The sequence below is a fragment of the Mizuhopecten yessoensis genome, unplaced genomic scaffold, assembly GCF_002113885.1.
Source record: "Mizuhopecten yessoensis strain PY_sf001 unplaced genomic scaffold, ASM211388v2 scaffold7597, whole genome shotgun sequence".
Taxonomy (NCBI): Eukaryota; Metazoa; Mollusca; class Bivalvia; order Pectinida; family Pectinidae; genus Mizuhopecten; species Mizuhopecten yessoensis.
In genome coordinates, this window is record NW_018407127.1 from 447621 (window position 1) to 474294 (window position 26674).

Consider the following 26674-nt stretch of genomic DNA (forward strand, 5'->3'; position numbering starts at 1 on the left):
CAAGTTGACGATTGTGGTCTTTCTATGTAGTTTTGGTAGATGTGAAATCAATGTCTTTACGAGTGCTGTATTTTACACTTGCAGGAAGCCAGTACGCTCTGTTCCGAGTCACCGTCTTTGAATTTCGCACGTTGACAGTGGCCTCAGTGCAGAATAGAAGTGCTGCAACATGTTAACATGACTCTCCCAGTGGGCCTTAAGTACATGGCGTCAATGCACGTGGTGTGTCGTTTAATCTTTTAGAATGCATCACGCGTCATGAAAAAATAACAATATGATAAAAAAGATATCATTACATTTACTTTAATGTTCAAGATTACCCGATAATGATGATTTTAAATTTACACAGCTACATGTATACATATCATATGTAGAATGTCATAATGTCCTTAATAATATAAGTACTCTTATAATTATAAGTGAATACAAAGCATTGATGATTCGACAAACTTATTACATGTATGCTGAGAGTTGATAAATTGTATGCCATTACCACGGACATGGACTATGTCAGTGCTCTTCCTGTGGTACCAATATTCATTAGAATATTATGTGTGATGGAAAGTAAAAAATGTACGAGATTTCTAGTCTTATGTAGGTTATCAGATTGAACAGCTAACACCCGAGTCCCTGTTTACATAACAATGTGTACATATATATCTAAACATTTTGTTCAGGTTGGTAAGTATGGATTATGAAAAGTCTTTTTACACAACCAATAAACATTTTTTTGTGACGTTTCGATGACTAGTACGATATGTACTCTGTCACCTTCATCAGACAAATGACCAGTGAAGCGTATGCACACAAATGTGTAAAATGTGTACAAGTTGTCCATAAAATCGATGTCGATTCGGCTACGCTGTAAGCGTATGTACAATAGTTGTTATATATGTACCGAAATGACTTGATTCAGCTACGCTTTGTTTAATACCTGGTCATAGATGTGCGAGAGTCTTTGAGCCCCCTCGTCTCTATTTAGAACTGTCCCACTTCGGTGTATCCAGATGGCTTCCTTTATCTGCCGCTTGAACAGATTGCTCTCTCTCTGTCCAAAACTTTGGAGTTATCCCAGTCAATCACATGATTTTTCTGTGTGGCATGGTCTGTGTTTGCCGATTCATTTATTTGGGACTCCGACTGCTTCCTTTCTGATCTTGTGAATTTCCTACCTTCTTGGGTTTCTGTATCTTTCCGGTGTTTACCAAGGCGGACCCCAAATCGCCTTCCAGTATCTCCAATATACGATGCGTCGCAGTTTTTGCATCCGATTTTGTTTAAGCATTCTTCGACGTTTTCTTTAGGTGTTTTATCCTTAGGGTGTACTAGGATATTGCGAAGCGTCTTGTGGGCTTAATGGCTGTTGCTATGACATGGCCGCGATATATCCTCTGGATGGTTTCGGATATACCCTTTATATACGGGATGACCACTTGACCTTTGGTTTTGTTCTTATCCTTGTTGGCCTTTTCTTGTTCTTCCCCTTTACTTTGACACTGTTTTTGTACCCGTTTTAGGGCCCATTCCGTGTACATATCTACTCGTGTAGAAGATATGGTGGCTGATGATGTGTACATATCTACTCGTGAAGAAGATATGGTGGATGATTAGTATGGTGGTTGATTTGTGACATTTCGTCATTTGTTTTTTTTCGCCTTAAACGAGGACGAAGGAACCATCATTATCGCCCGTCGCCTACATGTTACAGGAGCAAAACGACGATAATTAGCCCTGTAACTCGAAGGTGACGAGGCGATAAGTATCGCTTCCTCGCCTGCGTATAAAGCGAAATAACGAAGCGACGAAATGGCACAATACATCTTCCATAGCAATGTGACATAGTCTATCGGTGATAACGCAAACCAGTGAAGTGACCCTTTATCAGCACTGAAGGAGACACCACGTATGTACAGGTAGTAAGATGACGGGCGTAGCTGCACCACCAAATTTCATGCCGCCGGGTCTGGTGCAGGAGGCACACCCCGAGTTGTTTGACCTGCGGGCCTTGCCAGTACCCCCAGAGGAAGCCAAGCCCGGTCAGCTTCCCCAGCACATGATCAGACAGTTCTTTGAGGAGGTACGTCACGTAGACACCCTTGAGTACATTCATATTCATTGTGTTTTATAACTTTGAGATCAATCATTCGAAATAGTCTGTACATATGTTTTCTTAAAAGTAAATAAAGGAAATGTTAAGATTTCCCAAGGTCGTGATAGTGATAATGTATAAAAGTGTATATTATTTCATTTTCTAACATCAAACTGTACTCTCCATGACATCTTTCTGCACATACTGCCATCAAACATTTCGGAGGTAAGTTAACCGATTGTTCTCCTCTCACTCACTCCACTTAAACAAGAGGTCATCAAGGGCCACGTAGTCCTCTGGGCATATGACTGAAGTGCTTGAAACTGCTGAATCGTGTTCCCGGAAACAAGAGGTCAAGGGCCACGTAGTTCTCTGGCCATACCACTGAAATGCTTGAAACTGCTGAATCGTGTTCCCGGAAACAAGAGGTGAAGGGCCACGTAGTCCTCTGGGCATATGACTGAAGTGCTTGAAACTGCTGAATCGTGTTCCCGGAAACAAGAGGTCAAGGGCCACGTAGTTCTCTGGCCATATGACTGAAGTGCTTGAAACTGCTGAATTGTGTTCCCGGAAACAAGAGGTGAAGGACCACGTAGTTCTCTGGCCATATGACTGAAGTGCTTGAAACTGCTGAATCGTGTTCCCGGAAACAAGAGGTCAAGGGCCACGTAGTTCTCTGGCCATATCACTGAAGTGCTTGAAACTGCTGAATCGTGTTCCCGGAAACAAGAGACCTTGCATCAATTCTGTTATACAATGTAACGATGACATATTTTTCAAAACTATAGAAATGTGTCTGTAAAGGCCCGGTCACACAGCCTTTCGCGTCTGTATCGCGGGTAAAATTTCGCGATTTTTTTTGCCCGCGGTTGCCCGTGGTGGAAAATGTGCAAAATTGGCTTACCCGCGGTTTACCCGTGGTATGCCCGCGGAACAGACTTGGTTCTGATGCTGCTGGAGCAGCAAGACGAGGTCATTACGGTGACGGGGATCCATGTTCACCCCTTGACGTCTGGAGCACAACTGACGAATGCTCGGCAAATCGCGCTTTTTATATACCTAAAATCAGACGTTGTACGGACGCGATTAGGCCGTGGACAATCGTATTTGGGACGTGTACAAGACGCAATTGAACGTGATTAGGCCGGTATTGGGGCGCGCTGTTTACGCGGAGAAAGGCGTTTGTCCGTGTTTACACGCGGTACACACGCTAATGCACGTGATAACAACGCGGTACAGACGCGGAACAAACGTGCTATGACCGTGCTCCACCCGCGATTACCCGCTAAAATTTCGCGTCCTACCGCGTGTAACCACGTCTTAACCGCGGCCGTAGCACGTCCTAGCACGTTCGTTCCGCGTCTGTACCGCGTCTTTACCGCGTGTGTACCACGTGTACCGCCCCCGATTACCCGCGGTCTAAATTTTTGGGCAGCCCAAAACTTTTTCGCGCGGCCAACCGCGTGTGAATTTCTTACCGCGTGTAACGACGGGTAAAGTACGGCTGTATCGCGTCTTTATCGCGACCTCAAAGCGCCCAACAGCGTCTGCTTCACGGGCAGAAATTTTTGGCCGTGATTCGGCCGCGATACGCCGGCCGTGGAGGGCTGTGTGACCGGGCCTGAACACGGATGCCTCGCTCCCTGTTTGGCCGTGTATATACACGGGTGCTACGAGCTATGTGACCCACGCTGTGAATTGGCGTGTGTGCTATTTTCAGCATGTCAAAATTCACATTTTAGTTAATTACAAGGGTACTAATTAACTTTGAGTACTTTTTCAAGAAAATAGAACAACAGTCGTATCAAACTCACAATATTCTCCCACAAATGCATAGTTATATCACTGCTGCGATTACAAGCAAAACTCCGACAGAATTTGAGATCTATGGCTTTAGTCTTTGTGCTATAAATAGCCCAGAGAACTAAAAATGGGGTGGCAGACTGTCAATCATCATCTAGGGTCATTATGAGTCATATATTGACGATGATATTCGCTTGTAATTCGGGCCACTTATTAGCTAAGGGCCATATGACAACGGTACCCTCTAGTACATTTTGTAACAGGGGTCACCTTACAGCTAAGGGCCATATGACAATGGTACCCTCTGGTAACAGGGGTCACCATACAGCTAAGGTCATATGACAATGGTACCCTCTGGTAACAGGGGTCACCCTACAGCTAAGGTCATATGACCCCGGTGTCCTTTGGTTACCGGGGTAGCCGTACAGGCAAAGTCATATGACGAATTTGCCATCTGGTACATGTAACTGGGGCTACTCTAAAGTTAAGGCCTTATGACTATGCTTTCCTTTGGTAACTAGGGTCACTCTACAGGTTTAAGTTCATATGACGAAGGTGTCCTCTGGTATCCTAAGACCACGGTATCCTGGTTACCTGGGTCCCTCTACAGACAAGATCATAAGACCACTGTATCCTCTGGTATCATTGGTTAATCTACAACTAAGGCCATAAGACCACGGTGTCATCTTGCAACTGGGGTCACTCTTCATCTAAGGTCATAAGACCACGGTGTCCTCTGGTTAGCTGGGTCACTCTACACCAAATATCATAAGACCACGGTATCTAATGTGTTTAATGTAATGGGGTCATAAAACAGCTAAGGTCTAGTCATTTGTTACAAGCATGTACATCAACATACCCGATTGCTCATGGTTATCTGCAATGATTTGTTCACACTACTTTGAGAAACATTTTTACGATAGGGGTATGTACTGGTACCAGAGTTTTTCCGCCTGGAGGAGCTGGAGCCGTGTCGCCAAGCAGCGGAGAGACTGGTGGAAAAACTGGCTCAGAAACTCTACAAGGGCGGCAAAATCAAAAGTAAGACGTGTGCTTGTTAATGTACGTACCTGAATATGAACCGCGTACTCTGTATTTCAGTGATAGAGAGAAGACCTACAGACAACGTCGAATACTATCAGGGACAGAACGAGGCTAATGGTGCCCTTCTAGGGTTTCGTTTGGTTTACTTAACGTCCTGTTTACAGCTCAGGTCTTTTAAGTACTTTCCCGTGTAGGGTCAGAACGATACTTATAATGTCCCTTCTACTATTAGGACGATATTAATGTCGTCCCTTCATATTAGAGAACGATACTAATAGCGTCCCATACAAGGAAAGGGCGATACTTATGTCGTCTTTTTTAGTGACATGGCGTCTCCACGATACCAATTAATCTTAAAGTTCGCTCTTGAATGTTGGTTAGCCCATAGGCTAGTATATATTTGAAATTGTAAAATATGTAGCAGAGACGGAGAAGAGCATGTATGATGCGTTTCTGGCGGCAGCAAAACGAGAACTGTTGATAACGCTAAAGGATTTTTAACAATTTGACGTCCAGTTTCCATTTTTTGAAAAGGCTACTCATAACACGGTAAAACGACCTGTTTTGGATAATGTTCTTTAACATTTGATCCCTTGATATATTATGTCTAATTTCGCCACTGTTGTTTAAGTACCACTTGAGAAACTACAACCTAGAACGAAGTAAATGTATTGTAACTGACGAAATTCGATCTTTCAGACCTATACAAGGAGTACGGTTTTTTTGAACGATTGACCCACATAGATAAGGAGTTTCCAGGAGCCAACATTATCCTGCTGAAATATCCAGATCTGTGCGAGGTAAGTATGGTAACCTTTCCAGGTCTCCACTAACGAACCTCTATTAATTAGGGATCGTTGATTGCCACAAAGTCATATCTTATCATGAACCAAAATGTCCGAAGTAGCGACGTCCTGTTGTTTATAAACCAAAGTGTCCAAAAATAACGTAAACAGTTTGATAGTGTAAACAGAGGGAAGGTGAATATGGATATGATTATTAATGGGATCTTAATGACAGAAAGTGATGTGATATGGTTACAGGAAGTGAGTGATATGGTTACAGGAAGTGAGTGATATGGTTACAGGAATTTAAGAAGCTGTGGACTAATGAGCGCCTGTTGAACGTTGTGGAGCAGCTCATCGGGCCCGAGATAAATGGACATCCCCTTTGGAACCTCCGCACCAAAACTCCTCAAAACGAGGCTACTACAGTACCATGGCATCAAGGTTTTAATCGTATTCATCAGACAAAGTCATGAAATAGGTTTTATCGAATGTGTTAAGTCATCCTCACAATATAACGGGCCTTGTGAAGGATTACAATGTATGATAATCGTTTTTGCCATCCAGTTGTTTAACTGTAGATTTTGATAATGAGATCACCAAATGTTACCTTATATAATCACAAATTGATTGAACATAACTTATGTTAGTTTCTTACGTAACTCAATACTTTTGAAAATGGTGGCATTTGTAACGCCAATAACATTAATAGGGATCGATTTACAGTAACATTGAGAAGTAGCTGTTTTTGATGTCTCTATCCGACAATTTAATTGATTGTAGTCAGTAAAACATGAACGTTTTCTCTAGTTTATAATACGTATACCAAAACAAGTCTTGGTTCCAGTGCGAGTGTTTCATGTAATGGGTACGCCGACACAAAAGAACTACCATTGTCCAGATTACTCGTGGATTCACCCAGTTTAAAAAATAGGAAACGGGCCGATAACACCGTAGACGGAACTGTCCTTCTCAAAGAAGACGAGTCCTGGAAACCATACTTTCACGGGTTACTACAGATAGGTTGACTTCATTAGTTCTTCAACCTTCAAGGAAATATTTATGTATACACTCGTTTCGGATGACTAGACATTCGACACAGTAAAAGTGCCCTGTGGCCTCTTACAAGCATCCTCCGGGTCCGTATGGTAGGGCAAGCATGATGTCGCGTCCTTAAGTGTGAGCAGGGATAGTGACAACAAAACCACAAAACAGGCTTTGGGGCAATATACAAAACATCTTGGATCCAGAAATATAATACATACGTGCTTGTTCTAATTGGGTCATGATGGCGATCATAAAACAGTCCCGTATTATTTAATCTGAATCTATCGTGGAAATCGGGATATTCAAAGCGATTCCTTATGCTATATATAAACACTGCAGATTGCAGAAGCAGTGATGTTACTATCAAGAAAGCAGAAGGTCATCATCGCAAAATCGAAATCGTTCCGCTTATTCATTGAACTCAAGTTCATATAATTCAAGGTTATATAGTGCAGGCCTTCTGATGGCTATCACCGATACGTTTTATTTGCTTAGATACCTCTGTAAAAATATAAACGTTAGATATTGTACCACTTGCATTCAATGTGTGTCACACATCCTGTTTCATAGAAAGTGTCGGGTATCATTTTGATGAACATGCTGCGTAGCGACACCTATTTATAAACATATATGTCGAATTAATTTTTAAAAAAAATGAACAAATGTATTGTACAAAAACATGCGATTATGCTAATTTTGGAATATTTTACGCTATTTCTAACAAAAGTGTGTCGGGGACATTTGTAAGGTCAGGGACATTTGTAAAGAATGCTTGAAAAATCTAGTGATGATAATAATATATATGATGATGCATAATCAAGGGAAGATAAATTGTCCTACCTAACGAAATAAGCAAAATCCTACTTTTAAGTTCCTATATCATGGAATGAGCGGTTGCCTCTCTGTAAAACAGATTGATAAATAGTAGAATTCGACTCCACAACTGCCATCCTTGTCGTTTGTGTCTCTCTTGACATTTAATGATAACTGCGACTTAGAAATACTTTTTTACTGAATCCATTTCACCCGTTTATACAGAAATGTTTTGAATTTCAATTAACACTAATTTTCAAGTGAGTAAGGGTATACGTGTATTCTGGTCTCAAAGCTTGGTATACGTGTATTCTGGTCAGCAAAGCTTGGTAAACGTGGTTAATGGTCATCAACGCTTGGTATACGTGTATACTGGTCATTAAAGCTTGGTTTTCGTGTTTTTTTGTCATCAAAGCTTGGTAAGCGTGTATTCTGGTCATCACACCTTGGTATACGTGTATTTTGGTCATCAAAGCTTGGTTTACGTGTATTCTGGGTATCAAAGCTTGGTATACTTGTATTCTGGTCATCAAAGGTTGGTATACGTGTATTCCGGTCATCAAAGCTTGGTACACGTGTATTCTGGTCATTAAAGCTTGGTATACGTGTTTTCTGGTCATCCAAGCTTGGTATACGTGTTTTCTGGTCATCCAAGCTTGGTATACGTGGAGGCGGGTCTCAAAGCGGGGTATACGTGGTAAATGGTCAACGAAGCTTGGTATACGTGTATTTTGGTCATCAAAGCTTGGGATACGTGTATTCTGGTCCCAAAGCTTGGTTTACGTATATTCTGGTCATCAAAGGTTGGTATACGTGTATTCTTGTCATCAAAGCTTTGTATACGTGGATTCTGGTCATCAAATCTTGGTATACGTGGTTAATGGTCATACAAGCTTGGTATACTTGTATTCTGGTCATCAAAGATTGGTATATGTGGTTAATGGTCACCAAAGCTTGGTAAACGTGTATACTGGTCATTAAAGCTTGGTATACGTGTGTTCAGGTCATTAAAGCTTGGTATACATGTATTCTGGTCTCAAAGCTTAGTATACGTGGTTAATGGGCATCAAAGCTTTGTATACGTGGATTCTGGTCATCAAATCTTGGTATACGTGTATTATGGTCATGAAAGCTTGGTATACGTGGATACTGGTCATCAAAGCTTGATATACGTGTATTCTGGTGATCAAAGCTTGGTTTACGTATATTCTGGTCATCAAAGCTTGGAATACGTGTATACTGGTCATTAAAGCTTGGTTTACGTGTATTCTGGGCATCAAAGCTTGGTATATGTGGGTAATGGTCATCAAAGCTGGGTATACGTGTATTCTGGGCATCAAAGCTTGGTATAAGTGTATTCTGGTCATCACACCTTGGTATACGTGTATTATGGTCATGAAAGCTTGGTATACGTGTATACTGGTCAGCAAAGCTTGGTAAACGTGTATACTGGTCATTAAAGCTTGGTAGACGTGTATTCTGGTCTCCAAGCTTGGTTTACGTGTATTCTGGGTATCAAAGCTTGGTATACATGTATTCTGGTCATTAAATCTTGGTATACGTGGTTAATGGGCATCAAAGCTTTGTATACGTGTATTCTGGTATCAAAGCTTGGTATACGGGTATTCTGGTCTCAAAGCTTAGTATACGTGGTTAATGGTCATCAACGCTTGGTTTACGTGTATTCTGGTCAGCAAAGCTTGGTAAACGTGTATACTGGTCATCAACGCTTGGTATACGTGTATTCTTGTCTCAAAGCTTGGTATACGGGTATTCTGGTCTCAAAGCTTAGTATACGTGGTTAATGGGCATCAAAGCTTTGTATACGTGTATTCTGGTGATCAAAGCTTGGTATACGTGTGTTCAGGTCATTAAAGCTTGGTTTACGTGTATTCTGGGTATCAAAGCTTGGTATACGGGTATTCTGGTCTCAAAGCTTAGTATACGTGGTTAATGGTCATCAAATCTTGGTATACGTGGTTAATGGGCATCAAAGCTTTGTATACGTGGATTCTGGTCATCAAATCTTGGTATACGTGGTTAATGGTCAGCAAATATTGGTATACGTGTATTCCGGTCATCAAAGCTTGGTCAACGTGTATACTGGTCATTAAAGCTTGGTATGCGTGTATTCTGGTCATCCAAGCTTGGTATACGTGGAGGCGGGTCTCAAAGCGGGGTATACGTGGTAAATGGTCATCAAAGCTTTGTATTCGTGTATTCTGGTCATCCAAGCTTGGTATACGTGTATTATGGTCATGAAAGCTTGGTATACGTGGAGGCGGGTCTCAAAGCGGGGTATACGTGGTAAATGGTCAACGAAGCTTGGTATACGTGTATACTGGTCATCAAAGCTTGGCATACGTGTATTCTGGTCTTAAAGCTTGGTATACGGGTATTCTGGTCTCAAAGCTTGGGATACGTTTATTCTTGTCATTAAAGCTTGGTTTTCGTGTTTTTTTGTCATCAAAGCTTGGTACACGTGTATTCTGGTCATAAAAGCTTGGTATACGTGTTTTCTGGTCATCCAAGCTTGGTATACGTGTATACTGGTCAGCAAAGCTTGGTATACGTTCAGTGTGGTCATCAAAGCTGGGTATACGTGTATTCTTGTCATCAAAGCTTGGTACACGTGTATTCTGGTCATTAAAGCTTGGTTTACGTGTATTCTGGGTATCAAAGCTTGGTATACGGGTATTCTGGTCTCAAAGCTTAGTATACGTGGTTAATGGTCAGCAAATATTGGTATACGTGTATTCCGGTCATCAAAGCTTGGTGTACGTGTATTCTGGTCATGAAAGCTTGGTATACGTGTGTTCAGGTCATTAAAGCTTGGTTTTCGTGTTTTTTTGTCATCAAAGCTTGGTATGCGTGTATTCTGGTCATTAAATCTTGGTATACGTGGTTAATGGTCATCAAAGCTTGGTATACGTGTATTCTGGTCATCAAAGCTTATCGGCATGGTTTGTTACATCGGTGAACTAATCTTTTCACTGTATTATACAATAACTAAGAACAGCATTATTCTAGTATCATTATATAAATGTACAACGCCTAACAACGTTCACGTCTGTTTGTGTTTTTTCTATACTTATAATAAGGGATCGATCTCACATCTTATGTCTCTTAATTTTTATGCCATATGTGTTTTTAAGTCCCTGTATTTTTTCCAGTCCGGTTGTTTTTAAACTGTTGTTTTCTAGACAGTGCCTATCTGGACAATGAATGCTACGCGACGTTACAGGTCGCTGCTTGGATACCACTCCTGGACACGACTGCTCACAATGGCTGTATGCAGGTGAGAGCCATGCTACATAGTTATTGTACGTCTTCTCCGCTAATACGGTACTCAGTAATACAGAACAGAGGGTATTGTGGATGGGTATGACATGGTTGTAGTCAGACGTGTCCCCTTTCTCTAATCAATATATATATATTTAATCTAGACAGTGTCAGGGACATACGTTTTTATACCAGTACCTTCTGGGGGTAGGTAAATGTAATATTCTTTGAAATATACACAAATACCAGATGGCTTTTTTTATTTGATGTAATTTTAAGCTTCAGACATCAGGTAAAACTTACAATATGAGTTAAGGTAAAGGACACCAACAAGTTAAACTACATTTCTACAGTTACCACTGTACCTATTGCGAAATATTTTTTTTAATTAAAAAAGTCATTTTCAAAAGAAATATTTCACATGTTGTGATGCATCTTACAGAATTACAGTTGTTTGAAATTTGAATGTTTGAAAATATGAATAAAAAGATAAAAAATAAAACTGTATGGGTTGAACTCCGTACTTTACAATGCGTAACTTTACCAATATTGCTATCTAGGAACTGTAAATAAACAACACAAAAATTAATGTCCAATTAATGGGCCGCAAAGTCTATGTAAATAAGGTACATCACTTGGTCTCGTGACTTGATATCTTGACTTGATCTCGTGACGTGATATCTTGACTTGATCTCGTGACTTGTTATTGTAACTGATGCAATGGTACCCTTTACCTTAATACTTAAAATTCGTATACTACTTCAGGTGAGGTAAGCATAATTTAATAAAATTCTTTAGTGATTGGTAATTGGTAATTGTGTAGTGATCTATTGAAATGAAAAACATGTCACTTATGATGTTTTCTGTATGATGATGTTATTGGTAATCCAAGCATACAGAACTAAAGTAACATTTCACTTGTACACTGGTTGACCTCTTAAAGGTTAACTGGGTATTGACGTCATAATTCTAAGTGATCATGCATGTTTGTTATGTTTGTATACCAACAATGTAAATATATCGGGTCCAATTGCAAGTTAAGTATTGTGCATGATATTTACGGCACGTGAATATTAAATAAATATTGCTATTCAATTACTTTTACTTAGATTTACAAAATGAAACTCAACACGTACACTACCAAAATGGATTGATTATTGTTTTGTTTCTGCACAAGATGGTCCAAAGAGGCCACAGGACAGGCCGAATAGCTACTCATCAGTGTTGTGACGGAGGCACCTGGTACGTAATGCTGGACGAGCAAGAGATGGTGAAAAGTCTAGGTAATATTTTAAGAAAATCATCAGTTTACTACGTATCAGTAATGTTGACGTTTTAAAGCTCATTGGCTGACCTATGAACAGAAAACCATTAAATGGCATTTATCTCTTTTTCAAAATCTTTCCGCCATGTTTATTTATTAAGAATCATTAGATCCCTTTCATGGTCAATTGAAAGATACATTATACTTACAACATAATAATTACCAAGTCCGCCGACATAGGTTTTCCAGGCTTCTTCTGGCCTTGTTTTCTCCGGCTGCCTCCATGTAAGTTCCCAGCTCATAGTGCCTGCCTTTTTTGTTCCGGCGCCATGTGTTTCTGGTCCGTCGATTCTTCCTTTTGCCTTGTCGTCCTGACTTTGGTTGAGGTGTTGGTTGGAGGCTTGCGTTCAGCAGTCATTCGGTTGATTCTCTGCTACAAGTCTTTGCCTTGTCGTCCTGACGTTGGTTGAGGTGTTGGTTGGAGGCTTGCGTTCATCAGTCATTCGGTTGATTCTCTGCTACAAGTCTTTGCCTTGTCGTCCTGATGTTGGTTGAGGTGTTGGTTGGAGGCTTGCGTTCAGCAGTCATTCGGTTGATTCTCTGCTACAAGACTTTGCCTTGTCGTCCTGACTTTGGTGGAGGTATTGGTTGGAGGCTTGCGTTCAGCAGTCATTCGGTTGATTCTCTGCTACGAGTCTTTGCCTTGTCGTCCTGACGTTGGTTGTGGTGTTGGTTGGAGGCTTGCGGTCATCAGTCATTTGGTTGATTCTCTGCTACAAGTCTTTGCCTTGTCGGCCTGACGTTGGTTGAGGTGTTGGTTGGAGGCTTGCGTTCAGCAGTCATTCGGTTGATTCTCTACCATAAGTCCTTGCTGCTGATTGTGTTGGGTCGATGCACTTAGTATCTAAAGAGATATATTGATGAAGGTCTAAATCTAGGTAATTGCCAAGTTTCTCACGTCTTTGATCCAACAGCACTGACTTGACTTTGTTGTTGGAGAGCATGCCCTTTGTCTATAGTGTAACTATTTTAAAATCGTTCTTCAAATGCAGGAAACTGTTCTTGTCTTTCTAATTCTGACATTGACATCAGATGTCTTGCTTTCCTATTTGTCGAGGACCACCATTGCTCATATAGTTTGGGACATCAACCTTTTCCAAGGGTTCGCCTGCCTGGTAATCTGGCTTGGTGTTTCTTGCGTTAGACTTGAAGGGTTTGGTCTTTCTGTTGTTGCTTTAGTAACTTTGTGGGGAAGTGGCTGCCATTTCGTTGGTCTTCTGGAAATGCTGATGTGCATGGGATGTAAGTGACTAGTCGTGTGCAAAGTTGTGGTCGTCAAATTGCGTCCAAAGTGACCATGGAGTTCTTTTCCTAGCTTGTGCTGTGGACGACCTAATGATCATATCAACCGCAAGAAGAAACAGAAGGTAAAGAATTTTGTTAGAATCCTGTCCTTCTGTCAGCTGCCTCCGTAAAATGCTGCGTGTCAACCTCTCGTACGAGTTACTGCTGATGTGGGCAATAGTTATTGACACCCTATAGTGTCCGAGATATTTCATAAAAGTATCACTGACCACGCTGTCGAATGCCTTTTTCGAAATATTCCACTGAGTAGATTTCTCAATGATTATCCGTGCTGCAATCTAGTCTTTATATTATCCTTTGCGAAAGTAGCTTGCTGGTCTCTTTGTATCTACTTTGGCTTTCATTCTGTTCTGAGTGACTTTTGAACACTTTTCCTGTGAAAATGGTACTTCTGTAGTTTGTGCAGTTGTAAAGGTATCTTTCTTTGTCCTCTCAAAAAGGACTCACTCATTCCAGTCAGGTATTAGTACCTGGTACTATATACAACTAGAGAAGCATTACATAATGCTTCGTGGCACTGCCTTATGGATGTAATGACCGTGTGGACCGTATAGGAAATTTGTCAAGTCTAGGTACAATACTGTAAAGTCTTTTTCTACTTTTCAAAGGAGACAGTCATATACATCGACATAACAATGGTTCATCCGAAAGCAACATTACGTCTGAAGACCTGATGATAGCATCAGAGGAATCATACTATGTTAAAAGCATGCTGTATTCCTCCTCTTTCTGTATTACGACGTTTACAAAAGAATGATCCTGATTAAAACTGTTCCTGATGACATTTAGAAACTGGCTTGGAGACTTCACAAAATTGTTGAGGAGATGGCATAAAATTCGACTTTTTAAGCAATAAGATGGCAATGATAGCAATAATATCTTACATCAAAAGTCCCTCGAAACCAATAGGCAGATACAAAAGTGCCTCAATAATTTCTAACTGTCATTCAAATGTTTTCAACCACAAACGCTAAAGCAGCGGCATGTAGAAAGCCTTAGATTGGCTCCTTCATCAGCATGTTCTTGAACCACATTCCAATTTAACTATTGTCCGCCTGGACATGTAGAAATTGGGGATCTTAATATTACCATACTGCAAGCTACGGGAGCTCCTCATAAAGGGTCCTAGTACCATAATGCAAGCTACGGGAGCTCCTCATAAAGGGTCCTAGTACCATAATGCAAGCTACGGGAGCTCCTCATAAAGGGTCCTAGTACCATAATGCAAGCTACGGGAGCTCCTCATAAAGGGTCCTAGTACCATAATGCAAGCTACGGGAGCTCCTCATAAAGGGTCCTAGTACCATAATGCAAGCTACGGGAGCTCCTCATAAAGGGTCCTAGTACCATAATGCAAGCTACGGGAGCTCCTCATAAAGGGTCCTAGTACCATAATGCAAGCTACGGGAGCTCCTCATAAAGGGTCCTAGTACCATAATGCAAGCTACGGGAGCTCCTCATAAAGGGTCCTAGTACCATAATGCAAGCTACGGGAGCTCCTCATAAAGGGTCCTAGTACCATAATGCAAGCTACGGGAGCTCCTCATAAAGGGTCCTAGTACCATAATGCAAGCTACGGGAGCTCCTCATAAAGGGTCCTAGTACCATAATGCAAGCTACGGGAGCTCCTCATAAAGGGTCCTAGTACCATAATGCAAGCTACGGGAGCTCCTCATAAAGGGTCCTAGTACCATAATGCAAGCTACGGGAGCTCCTCATAAAGGGTCCTAGTACCATAATGCAAGCTACGGGAGCTCCTCATAAAGGGTCCTAGTACCATAATGCAAGCTACGGGAGCTCCTCATAAAGGGTCCTAGTACCATAATGCAAGCTACGGGAGCTCCTCATAAAGGGTCCTAGTACCATAATGCAAGCTACGGGAGCTCCTCATAAAGGGTCCTAGTACCATAATGCAAGCTACGGGAGCTCCTCATAAAGGGTCCTAGTACCATAATGCAAGCTACGGGAGCTCCTCATAAAGGGTCCTAGTACCATAATGCAAGCTACGGGAGCTCCTCATAAAGGGTCCTAGTACCATAATGCAAGCTACGGGAGCTCCTCATAAAGGGTCCTAGTACCATAATGCAAGCTACGGGAGCTCCTCATAAAGGGTCCTAGTACCATAATGCAAGCTACGGGAGCTCCTCATAAAGGGTCCTAGTACCATAATGCAAGCTACGGGAGCTCCTCATAAAGGGTCCTAGTACCATAATGCAAGCTACGGGAGCTCCTCATAAAGGGTCCTAGTACCATAATGCAAGCTACGGGAGCTCCTCATAAAGGGTCCTAGTACCATAATGCAAGCTACGGGAGCTCCTCATAAAGGGTCCTAGTACCATAATGCAAGCTACGGGAGCTCCTCATAAAGGGTCCTAGTACCATAATGCAAGCTACGGGAGCTCCTCATAAAGGGTCCTAGTACCATAATGCAAGCTACGGGAGCTCCTCATAAAGGGTCCTAGTACCATAATGCAAGCTACGGGAGCTCCTCATAAAGGGTCCTAGTACCATAATGCAAGCTACGGGAGCTCCTCATAAAGGGTCCTAGTACCATAATGCAAGCTACGGGAGCTCCTCATAAAGGGTCCTAGTACCATAATGCAAGCTACGGGAGCTCCTCATAAAGGGTCCTAGTACCATAATGCAAGCTACGGGAGCTCCTCATAAAGGGTCCTAGTACCATAATGCAAGCTACGGGAGCTCCTCATAAAGGGTCCTAGTACCATAATGCAAGCTACGGGAGCTCCTCATAAAGGGTCCTAGTACCATAATGCAAGCTACGGGAGCTCCTCATAAAGGGTCCTAGTACCATAATGCAAGCTACGGGAGCTCCTCATAAAGGGTCCTAGTACCATAATGCAAGCTACGGGAGCTCCTCATAAAGGGTCCTAGTACCATAATGCAAGCTACGGGAGCTCCTCATAAAGGGTCCTAGTACCATAATGCAAGCTACGGGAGCTCCTCATAAAGGGTCCTAGTACCATAATGCAAGCTACGGGAGCTCCTCATAAAGGGTCCTAGTACCATAATGCAAGCTACGGGAGCTCCTCATAAAGGGTCCTAGTACCATAATGCAAGCTACGGGAGCTCCTCATAAAGGGTCCTAGTACCATAATGCAAGCTACGGGAGCTCCTCATAAAGGGTCCTAGTACCATAATGCAAGCTACGGGAGCTCCTCATAAAGGGTCCTAGTACCATAATGCAAGCTACGGGAGCTCCTCATAAAGGGTCCTAGTACCATAATGCAAGCTACGGGAGCTCCTCATAAAGGGTCCTAGTACCATAATGCAAGCTACGGGAGCTCCTCATAAAGGGTCCTAGTACCATAATGCAAGCTACGGGAGCTCCTCATAAAGGGTCCTAGTACCATAATGCAAGCTACGGGAGCTCCTCATAAAGGGTCCTAGTACCATAATGCAAGCTACGGGAGCTCCTCATAAAGGGTCCTAGTACCATAATGCAAGCTACGGGAGCTCCTCATAAAGGGTCCTAGTACCATAATGCAAGCTACGGGAGCTCCTCATAAAGGGTCCTAGTACCATAATGCAAGCTACGGGAGCTCCTCATAAAGGGTCCTAGTACCATAATGCAAGCTACGGGAGCTCCTCATAAAGGGTCCTAGTACCATAATGCAAGCTACGGGAGCTCCTCATAAAGGGTCCTAGTACCATAATGCAAGCTACGGGAGCTCCTCATAAAGGGTCCTAGTACCATAATGCAAGCTACGGGAGCTCCTCATAAAGGGTCCTAGTACCATAATGCAAGCTACGGGAGCTCCTCATAAAGGGTCCTAGTACCATAATGCAAGCTACGGGAGCTCCTCATAAAGGGTCCTAGTACCATAATGCAAGCTACGGGAGCTCCTCATAAAGGGTCCTAGTACCATAATGCAAGCTACGGGAGCTCCTCATAAAGGGTCCTAGTACCATAATGCAAGCTACGGGAGCTCCTCATAAAGGGTCCTAGTACCATAATGCAAGCTACGGGAGCTCCTCATAAAGGGTCCTAGTACCATAATGCAAGCTACGGGAGCTCCTCATAAAGGGTCCTAGTACCATAATGCAAGCTACGGGAGCTCCTCATAAAGGGTCCTAGTACCATAATGCAAGCTACGGGAGCTCCTCATAAAGGGTCCTAGTACCATAATGCAAGCTACGGGAGCTCCTCATAAAGGGTCCTAGTACCATAATGCAAGCTACGGGAGCTCCTCATAAAGGGTCCTAGTACCATAATGCAAGCTACGGGAGCTCCTCATAAAGGGTCCTAGTACCATAATGCAAGCTACGGGAGCTCCTCATAAAGGGTCCTAAGTATCGAGAGACTCCTTCTATCAAATGGGATGTGCATATCAAGATACTGATGAATTCCATGGAAGATCACACAAGACAACATAATGTGATTCTTGACAATAATATTCAAACTACACGCAAAGATCTACATGGTGGGTATGTAGTTGTAATTGCCAGCTGGCCACAAGAACTGGGCTTGCTTGATAATTTTTCGATTTTCTGAAAGACAAAATGCTAGCTTTTCACAGCTCTGTATACAATCTTTCTACATATCCATCATCTCGATGTGATGTAGGTTATTTCGTGGTGTGATACTGAGGTCAATGCTTTTGATTAAGCTCATTAGTGCGCCTTGTGATTTTGTCGTCTCTACCAAAGTTCTCGATGTGAGGATGTGACATAACTTGGAATTGACTTAGATTTACGTGGCGGGTGTCATCGATGAAGCAGAAGACGCTTACCTGTTCTAAAACACCTGGTTTCATTCTGCTTGTACTTTCAGTGGTCTCCATGTAAATCTTTCGTTTACATTTTGCCCTAGCTCTATCGAGTTGGAGCGTGATTTGTATGGTTTTGTTGACACTTAGGTATCCTCTTGTTGTTTATTTTGACTGTTCCGTTTTTGTAGAGCACCTTTGCTATATATCCAGGAAGTTGGTTTAATCAAAAGCGCACTTGAATCTTTCAAGTACAAATACGTAATCATAAATGTAATCTGAAAGATTCGGTACAGTCCAATGTATGTCACAGATCGCGGGAAACACTGTATATTCAGGTGGATACGTTATAATCGTCACATTTGCTCACTGGGTCTGAAATCGTTTGCTAGCGACATTCTCTCATGGATTTGAATGAACACTAAATACGCTGGGTTTTTTTCTCTGTTCTATTTATAGGTACAAACCTGGATACAGACATTGTCACGTGCGAGGTCCCCTACGGCGGAATGCTGTTATTCAATAACATCATACCTCATAGAAGGTAGATTTCCGAATCGGCTACAATGCTTGTCCAGCTATCACTGACAAAGTGATAGTGAGGGTAGACAAATCTTACAACATGCACAAAATATAAACTAGTTTAAAAGATTTGCATTATAAGGAGAAAAATTGATATAGAAAATGTATATTAAATGCCCACAACTGCATACAATTATTCTCTTACCAATTTAAATGACAATAACATCTCTCGAGGCACTATCGGAGGTAGCTTGTACATGTACATTGTATACGTTGATTCTGCATTTCTATCTATGATTTGACATGCAAAAGACCACGTGATATTAAAGCATATTAAGGTACAGATGTACTTAGTACAGCACTTTAGCTCTGTTTAAATGAGCCCGGTCAACACATGTCCCAGGCACGTGGACTAACAACCTGTACATAATACACCATTTAAAAGGGTTTGCCACATTTGTTGGTATTGATCATCGACCTTTAACCTTTGATGACCTACAAATTGACTTTTAATGTATTTAAATTGTCATTAAATATCCCAACGATAAGTTTGTCAGAAGTATCGATTTTGATAATGTGATTGACGAATAGCCATCGATGACCTACATATGTAAAAGAAAGGTCTGTCTTATTGACTTGTTTGCATGGTCTTATTGACTAATAACATAATAAAAACATTGTCCTTGAAGGTAATTGGTCATTAGCCTCTCGTTTAAATTATTGACTTAATTGGTAGTAAGATATTGCAACCCGTCCTAACCACAAACAGGACCAACCATTGACCTTACTTTCTGTGATTTTGTAGCCTCATAAATTTGTCAAACGACATCCGCTGGAGCTTTGACCTACGCTGGCAGAAACCTGGCCTACCTAATGGATTCTACGGTCTGAAGGAGGGCGTGCTAATGAGGACTGCCAAAGATCCAAACTTTAAAATATCGTGGGAGAACTTCGACAGAACTGTCCGCCACAAACTCCTGCGAAGTGCGGCTGTGGAGGTAACTCATCCCTATAAAACATACAGTATCATTAATACAATGTACTAGCAAAGCAAGAAAAAAAAGATTTTTTTTTATCTCTTTATTCAAGATACAGCAAATAAGCAAGTAGTTATATCCGTTTTGTCTGTATAAGAAACGTTACAAGTTAACGGCTGACTGGTATCTCGATACTATGAGTTACTGATTTACTGGTATCTCGTTAAGTGTACAAGGTTATACACTTAAGATATATATTCAGTAGCTGCAATCAAAAGAACCATGAATAACTTTCATGTATACATGTTGTTGTAGACTCGCTGATGAGTGTTATAGGATTGCTAATTGCTTATAAGGTAGAAGGCGTAAGGTTGCAATGACGAGTCGTTATGGTGAAGTTGCATTTATGACTTTTGTTATTTTGTTAGATACAATGACTGCTGATCAGTTAAGTACGTGCTGACTGTTGATAATGAGTTCAGTATGATGATTAACTGCTGTGATGAGTTAAGTACGTGCTGACTTTTGATAATGAGTTCAGTATGATGATTAACTGATGTGATGAGTTAAGTACATGCTGAGTGTTGATAATGAGTTCAGTATGATGATTAACTGCTGTGATGAGTTAAGTACATGCTGAGTGTTGATAATGAGTTCAGTATGATGATTACCTGCTGTGATAAGTTAAGTACGTGCTGACTGTTGATAATGAGTTCAGTATGATGATTAACTGCTGTGATGAGTTAAGTACGTGCTGACTTTTGATAATGAGTTCAGTATGATGATTAACTGATGTGATGAGTTAAGTACATGCTGAGTGTTGATAATGAGTTCAGTATGATGATTAACTGCTGTGATGAGTTAAGTACATGCTGAGTGTTGATAATGAGTTCAGTATGATGATTACCTGCTGTGATAAGTTAAGTACGTGCTGACTGTTGATAATGAGTTCAGTATGATGATTAACTGCTGTGATGAGTTAAGTACGTGCTGACTTTTGATAATGAGTTCAGTATGATGATTAACTGATGTGATGAGTTAAGTACATGCTGAGTGTTGATAATGAGTTCAGTATGATGATTAACTGCTGTGATGAGTTAAGTACATGCTGAGTGTTGATAATGAGTTCAGTATGATGATTACCTGCTGTGATAAGTTAAGTACGTGCTGACTGTTGATAATGAGTTCAGTATGATGATTAACTGCTGTGATGAGTTAAGTACGTGCTGACTTTTGATAATGAGTTCAGTATGATGATTAACTGATGTGATGAGTTAAGTACATGCTGAGTGTTGATAATGAGTTCAGTATGATGATTAACTGCTGTGATGAGTTAAGTACATGCTGAGTGTTGATAATGAGTTCAGTATGATGATTACCTGCTGTGATAAGTTAAGTACGTGCTGACTGTTGATAATGAGTTCAGTATGATGATTAACTGCTGTGATGAGTTAAGTACGTGCTGACTTTTGATAATGAGTTCAGTATGATGATTAACTGATGTGATGAGTTAAGTACATGCTGAGTGTTGATAATGAGTTCAGTATGATGATTAACTGCTGTGATGAGTTAAGTACATGCTGAGTGTTGATAATGAGTTCAGTATGATGATTACCTGCTGTGATAAGTTAAGTACGTGCTGACTGTTGATAATGAGTTCAGTATGATGATTAACTGCTGTGATGAGTTAAGTACGTGCTGACTTTTGATAATGAGTTCAGTATGATGATTAACTGATGTGATGAGTTAAGTACATGCTGAGTGTTGATAATGAGTTCAGTATGATGATTAACTGCTGTGATGAGTTAAGTACGTGCCGACTTTTGATAATGAGTTCAGTATGACGATTAATTGCTGTGATGTGTTGCTTGATTACTTTTCCAGGAGGAAGAGGATGAGTTTGACACGACAGTTCCAGGACCATGGATGAAAAAATGGGAGATTGTGCACGTGAACCATCATGTAGACAGCTACAGAGCGGACCTAGCTAGGACAAGTGAGGTCCAGTAACTGACCAGCGGACCTATCTAGGACAAGTGAGGTCCAGTAACTGACCAGCGGACCTAGCTAAGACAAGTGCGGTCCAGTATCTGACCAGCGGACCTAGCTAGGACAAGTGAGGTCCAGTAACTGACCAGGGGACCTAGCTTGGACAAGTGAGGTCCAGTAACTAACCACCAATTGTCAGAAGAACAAACTCAATCCCTATGTGTCCTAAGCGTTGTTAATCATTATCAAGTTGCAATGCTCAATAATCCTATTTATTGACTGTCGGTTTGCCAGTATGTTACGGCATTTTAAATCATTGGTTAAATATTATATGTGTTTAGTTGCTTTTAATTTTAAATAAAATTAATAATGAATTAGTGGATTTATCAAACAAGTACTTAAATTAAGCAGGGTTCAATTCGAAACAGTAAACCGTTTTATAAGTTATTAAAGTGTATTTAACTCAATATCAAAACCTGTGGTTGTTTTATAAGGTATTAAAGTGTGTTTGACTCAATATCAAACCCGTGGTTGTTTTATAAGGTATTAAAGTGTGTTTGACTCAATATTCGACGACTTAGTCTCTGTAACTTCCTGATTCATCGACGACATCCGCCATGGAAATCTTAGTCTCTGTGACGTCATGATATCCGTCATGGAAATCTTAGTCTCTGTAACGTCCTGATTCATCGACGACATCCGCCATGGAAATCATAGTCTCTGTAACGTCATGATTCATCGACGATATCCGCCATGGAAATCTTAGTCTCTGTAACTTCCTGATTCATCGACGACATCCGCCATGGAAATCTTAGTCTCTGTAACTTCCTGATTCATCGACGATATTTGCCATGGAAATCTTAGTCTCTGTGTCATCATGATATCCGTCATGGAAATCTTAGTCTCTGTAACGTCCTGATTCATCGACGACATCCGCCATGGAAATCTTAGTATCTGTAACGTCCTGCTTCATCGACGATATCCGGCATGGAAATCTTAGTCTCTGTGACGTCATGATATCCGCCATGGAAATCTTAGTCTCTGATATTTAATATGTGTTTAGTTCCTTTTAATTTTTAGATAAAATTAATAATAAATTAGTGGATTTATAAAACAAGTACTAAATTAAGCAGGGTTCAATTCGAAACAAGAAACCGTTTTATAAGTTATTTAAGTGTATTTGACTCAATAATCAAAACCTGTGATTGTTTTATAAGGTATTAAAGTTTGTTTGACTCTGTAACGTTCTGCTTCATCGACGATATCCGCCATGGAAATCTTAGTCTCTGTGACGTCATGATATCCGCCATGGAAATCTTAGTATCAGTGACGTCATGATATCCGCCATGGAAATCTTAGTCTCTGTAACGTCCTGCTTCATCGACGATATCCGCCATGGAAATCTTAGTCTCTGTGCCGTCATTTATATCCGCAATGGAAATCTTAGTCTCTGTAACGTCCTGCTTCATCGACGACATCCGCCATGGAAATCTTAGTCTCTGTGACGTCATAATATCCGCCATCGAAATCTTAGTCTCTGTAACGTCCTGCTTCATCGACGATATCCGCCATGGGAAACTTAGTCTCTGTGACGTCATAATATCCGCCATGGAAATCTTAGTCTCTGTAACGTCCTGCTTCATCGACGATATCCGCCATGTAAATCTTAGTCTCTGTGACGTCATGATTCATCGACGACATCCGCCATGGAAATCTTAGTCACTGTGACGTCCTGCTTCATCGACGACCCCCGCCATGGACATTTTAGTCTCTGTGACGTCATGATATCCGCCATGGAAATCTTAGTCTCTGTGACGTCCTGCTTTATCGACGACATCCGCCATGGAAATCTTAGTCTCTGTGCCGTCATTTATATCCGCAATGGAAATCTTAGTCTCTGTAACGTCCTGCTTCATCGACGACATCCGCCATGGAAATCTTAGTCTCTGTGACGTCATAATATCCGCCATCGAAATCTTAGTCTCTGTAACGTCCTGCTTCATCGACGATATCCGCCATGGGAAACTTAGTCTCTGTGACGTCATAATATCCGCCATGGAAATCTTAGTCTCTGTAACGTCCTGCTTCATCGACGATATCCGCCATGTAAATCTTAGTCTCTGTGACGTCATGATTCATCGACGACATCCGCCATGGAAATCTTAGTCACTGTGACGTCCTGCTTCATCGACGACCCCCGCCATGGACATTTTAGTCTCTGTGACGTCATGATATCCGCCATGGAAATCTTAGTCTCTGTGACGTCCTGCTTTATCGACGACATCCGCCATGGAAATCTTAGTCTCTGTGCCGTCATTTATATCCGCAATGGAAATCTTAGTCTCTGTAACGTCCTGCTTCATCGACGACATCCGCCATGGAAATCTTAGTCTCTGTGACGTCATAATATCCGCCATCGAAATCTTAGTCTCTGTAACGTCCTGCTTCATCGACGATATCCGCCATGGGAAACTTAGTCTCTGTGACGTCATAATATCCGCCATGGAAATCTTAGTCTCTGTAACGTCCTGCTTCATCGACGATATCCGCCATGTAAATCTTAGTCTCTGTGACGTCATGATTCATCGACGACATCCGCCATGGAAATCTTAGTCACTGTGACGTCCTGCTTCATCGACGACCCCCGCCATGGACATTTTAGTCTCTGTGACGTCATGATATCCGCCATGGAAATCTTAGTCTCTGTGACGTCCTGCTTTATCGACGACATCCGCCATGGAAATCTTAGTCTCTGTGCCGTCATTTATATCCGCAATGGAAATCTTAGTCTCTGTAACGTCCTGCTTCATCGACGACATCCGCCATGGAAATCTTAGTCTCTGTGACGTCATAATATCCGCCATCGAAATCTTANTTCCTGCTACATCGACGATATCCGCCATGTAAATCTTAGTCTCTGTGACGTCATGATAGTGAGAACCGGGTTAGAAACAACAAAACCACAACGAACTCTGATGAGCTCAATAAAAATATACAATAATTCACAAAGGTATAATGACGTTGATGAACCTTTTTCTGAAGCAGGGATGTTGCTATCAAGAAAAAGTCAAGTTCACACTTAGCCTAGGTAAGTAATAAGTCGTCTCTTTTGGTCATGATCAAAGTAAAGATTTTTTTAAAGAATTTCACAAAAAACTTCGTCAATACATTCAGCCTTACAAGAAAAAAAAGAGTGGCACAGTTAATTTACCAATGGAAAAATGCCGACAGTCTGATAGAAAATTTTGCAACAGAACATACACAGATGTTGGCAACCAGAGACTTAATCATTCTCACGATTTCATCTTCAGTATTTTGATATTTGCGTTGTGTCGCGGTTTAATTTAACTTAAACAGCTCCAGTATACAGCCTGATACTTGTTTCGCCGTTAGCATTTCTCGGAACAGAAAACTCCCATAATGCCTTCCTTCAGTTCGGTATGAGTTTTAACAGAGTAAAGAGTAAACAGGTCAAATCTTCTGATAAAGAAGGAACATGTTTGAGGAGAGGATGTTGAAGATTGATCAAAAGATCAGTTGAATGCTTCAAAATCCACATTGGTCCACTTCTTCAGTATACAGTGTTACAAGAATGAAAATAAGAAGTTTGGAATATTGCATGGTTTAACACGAGCTGACACAGCGATAATACGTTGTTTGAAATGTTTCTTATAGTTTTGGAATCCAATACAATCGAGGCAGGTCCGGAAAAAATGTAACACAGAAGGGATAAGAGTTTGTATATTGTTTTTCGAAAATTGCATAATGTATTTCTAGAATTTGCTTATTCTAAACAAGCAATATTTGGTGTTAATAGACAAGTTATTAGATGCATTGTCTGCAGACGAAATTACATGCTTGACATGCGGATCCTTCAGTTTGGTTTGGACTCACGGGCCTAGAAAACGTGTGTGTTTCTGCTTTGAACATCTCGATACATTAAACAAATGCTGCTTCAATTGACTAATTATATTATCTTAGCATGTCACACGTCCATTCTTAACACTGCGCATCAGGAATCTATAAAAAAGTAAAAGTTTTAAATACGATTGACTTCTGTGATCTTAAATGAGGATTAGGGTATTTTGTTGAAACAAAGTTGATAACGTTTTACTTCGGCGAGTTAAAGCAAAATATCATACCTTTTAAAAGCATAATGGTACTGTATACTCAAACATTACAAGGTTGAAATATATAGCCCCGTGACCTTGACAGTCGGTCAAGTTAACGTATTTCTACACCCTTTATAGTATCCCACCCCAACAAACTGTGGCCAGAATACCCGCCTTTAATTACAAAACAACTAAACAGCTATCACTTGTGTAGCAGGCATACTGACTGAAGTATCTGCACCTCGTTTTGTTTAAATACGGTAATTAGTACTCGAGCAACCAAAGCCGGAAGACGTTATAGAATTTAATCAGCCAAACAACGAACATGAGAAGAAATAAAATAAACGGTCCAAAGGGCCCGTACCGCTTTCATGGAAACTTGTACAATAATGATCAGAAATATGATTCGGTAATCTTTCATCCAAGCAAATACAAATTTAATGTCTTCAATCATGCTAAATCGTTTGAAATAAGTCGTTTGAAGATTTTAACATATTTGACATCCTCTCATCGGCAAGCTACATACTCTTTATCAGGATTATGTACTTACATACAAAGTCATATATGAAACATGTGTACTTCATTCAAAAGTCATGTTAATATGAGACTTGACTTTTTGGGCTAAGAGGCCAATTGGACCTGTTACGCTAAATAGTTACTTTGATTATCTGAACTAGACAAGAGCATCTTAGATTTCTTGTTGAACTAAGGAATGAAATTAACATTTAATCTAATTGGACTAAGACAGCGACATCTGTACGATGTTTGGTTAAAACATAAATGGCTTTGATAGGTCGCATACTACATTTTTACATTTACTCTAGGTCGCATACTACATTTATACATTTACTCTAG

The 26674-nt window shown here is 41.0% G+C and overlaps 1 protein-coding gene across 1 annotated transcript; it reads left to right on the forward strand.

The window, feature by feature from the left end:
* Window positions 1-1882: 1882 nt before the first annotated feature.
* LOC110454003 lies at window positions 1883-22258 on the forward strand. The gene is made up of 9 exons (XM_021503285.1): window positions 1883-2077; window positions 4816-4933; window positions 5636-5736; window positions 6024-6165; window positions 10785-10879; window positions 12041-12146; window positions 18679-18763; window positions 19547-19739; window positions 21603-22258. Exons 1-9 carry the CDS (start codon window positions 1922-1924, stop codon window positions 21726-21728), a joined length of 1122 nt encoding a protein of 373 aa, XP_021358960.1. The 5' UTR covers window positions 1883-1921; the 3' UTR covers window positions 21729-22258.
* The last annotated feature ends 4416 nt before the right edge of the window (window positions 22259-26674 follow it).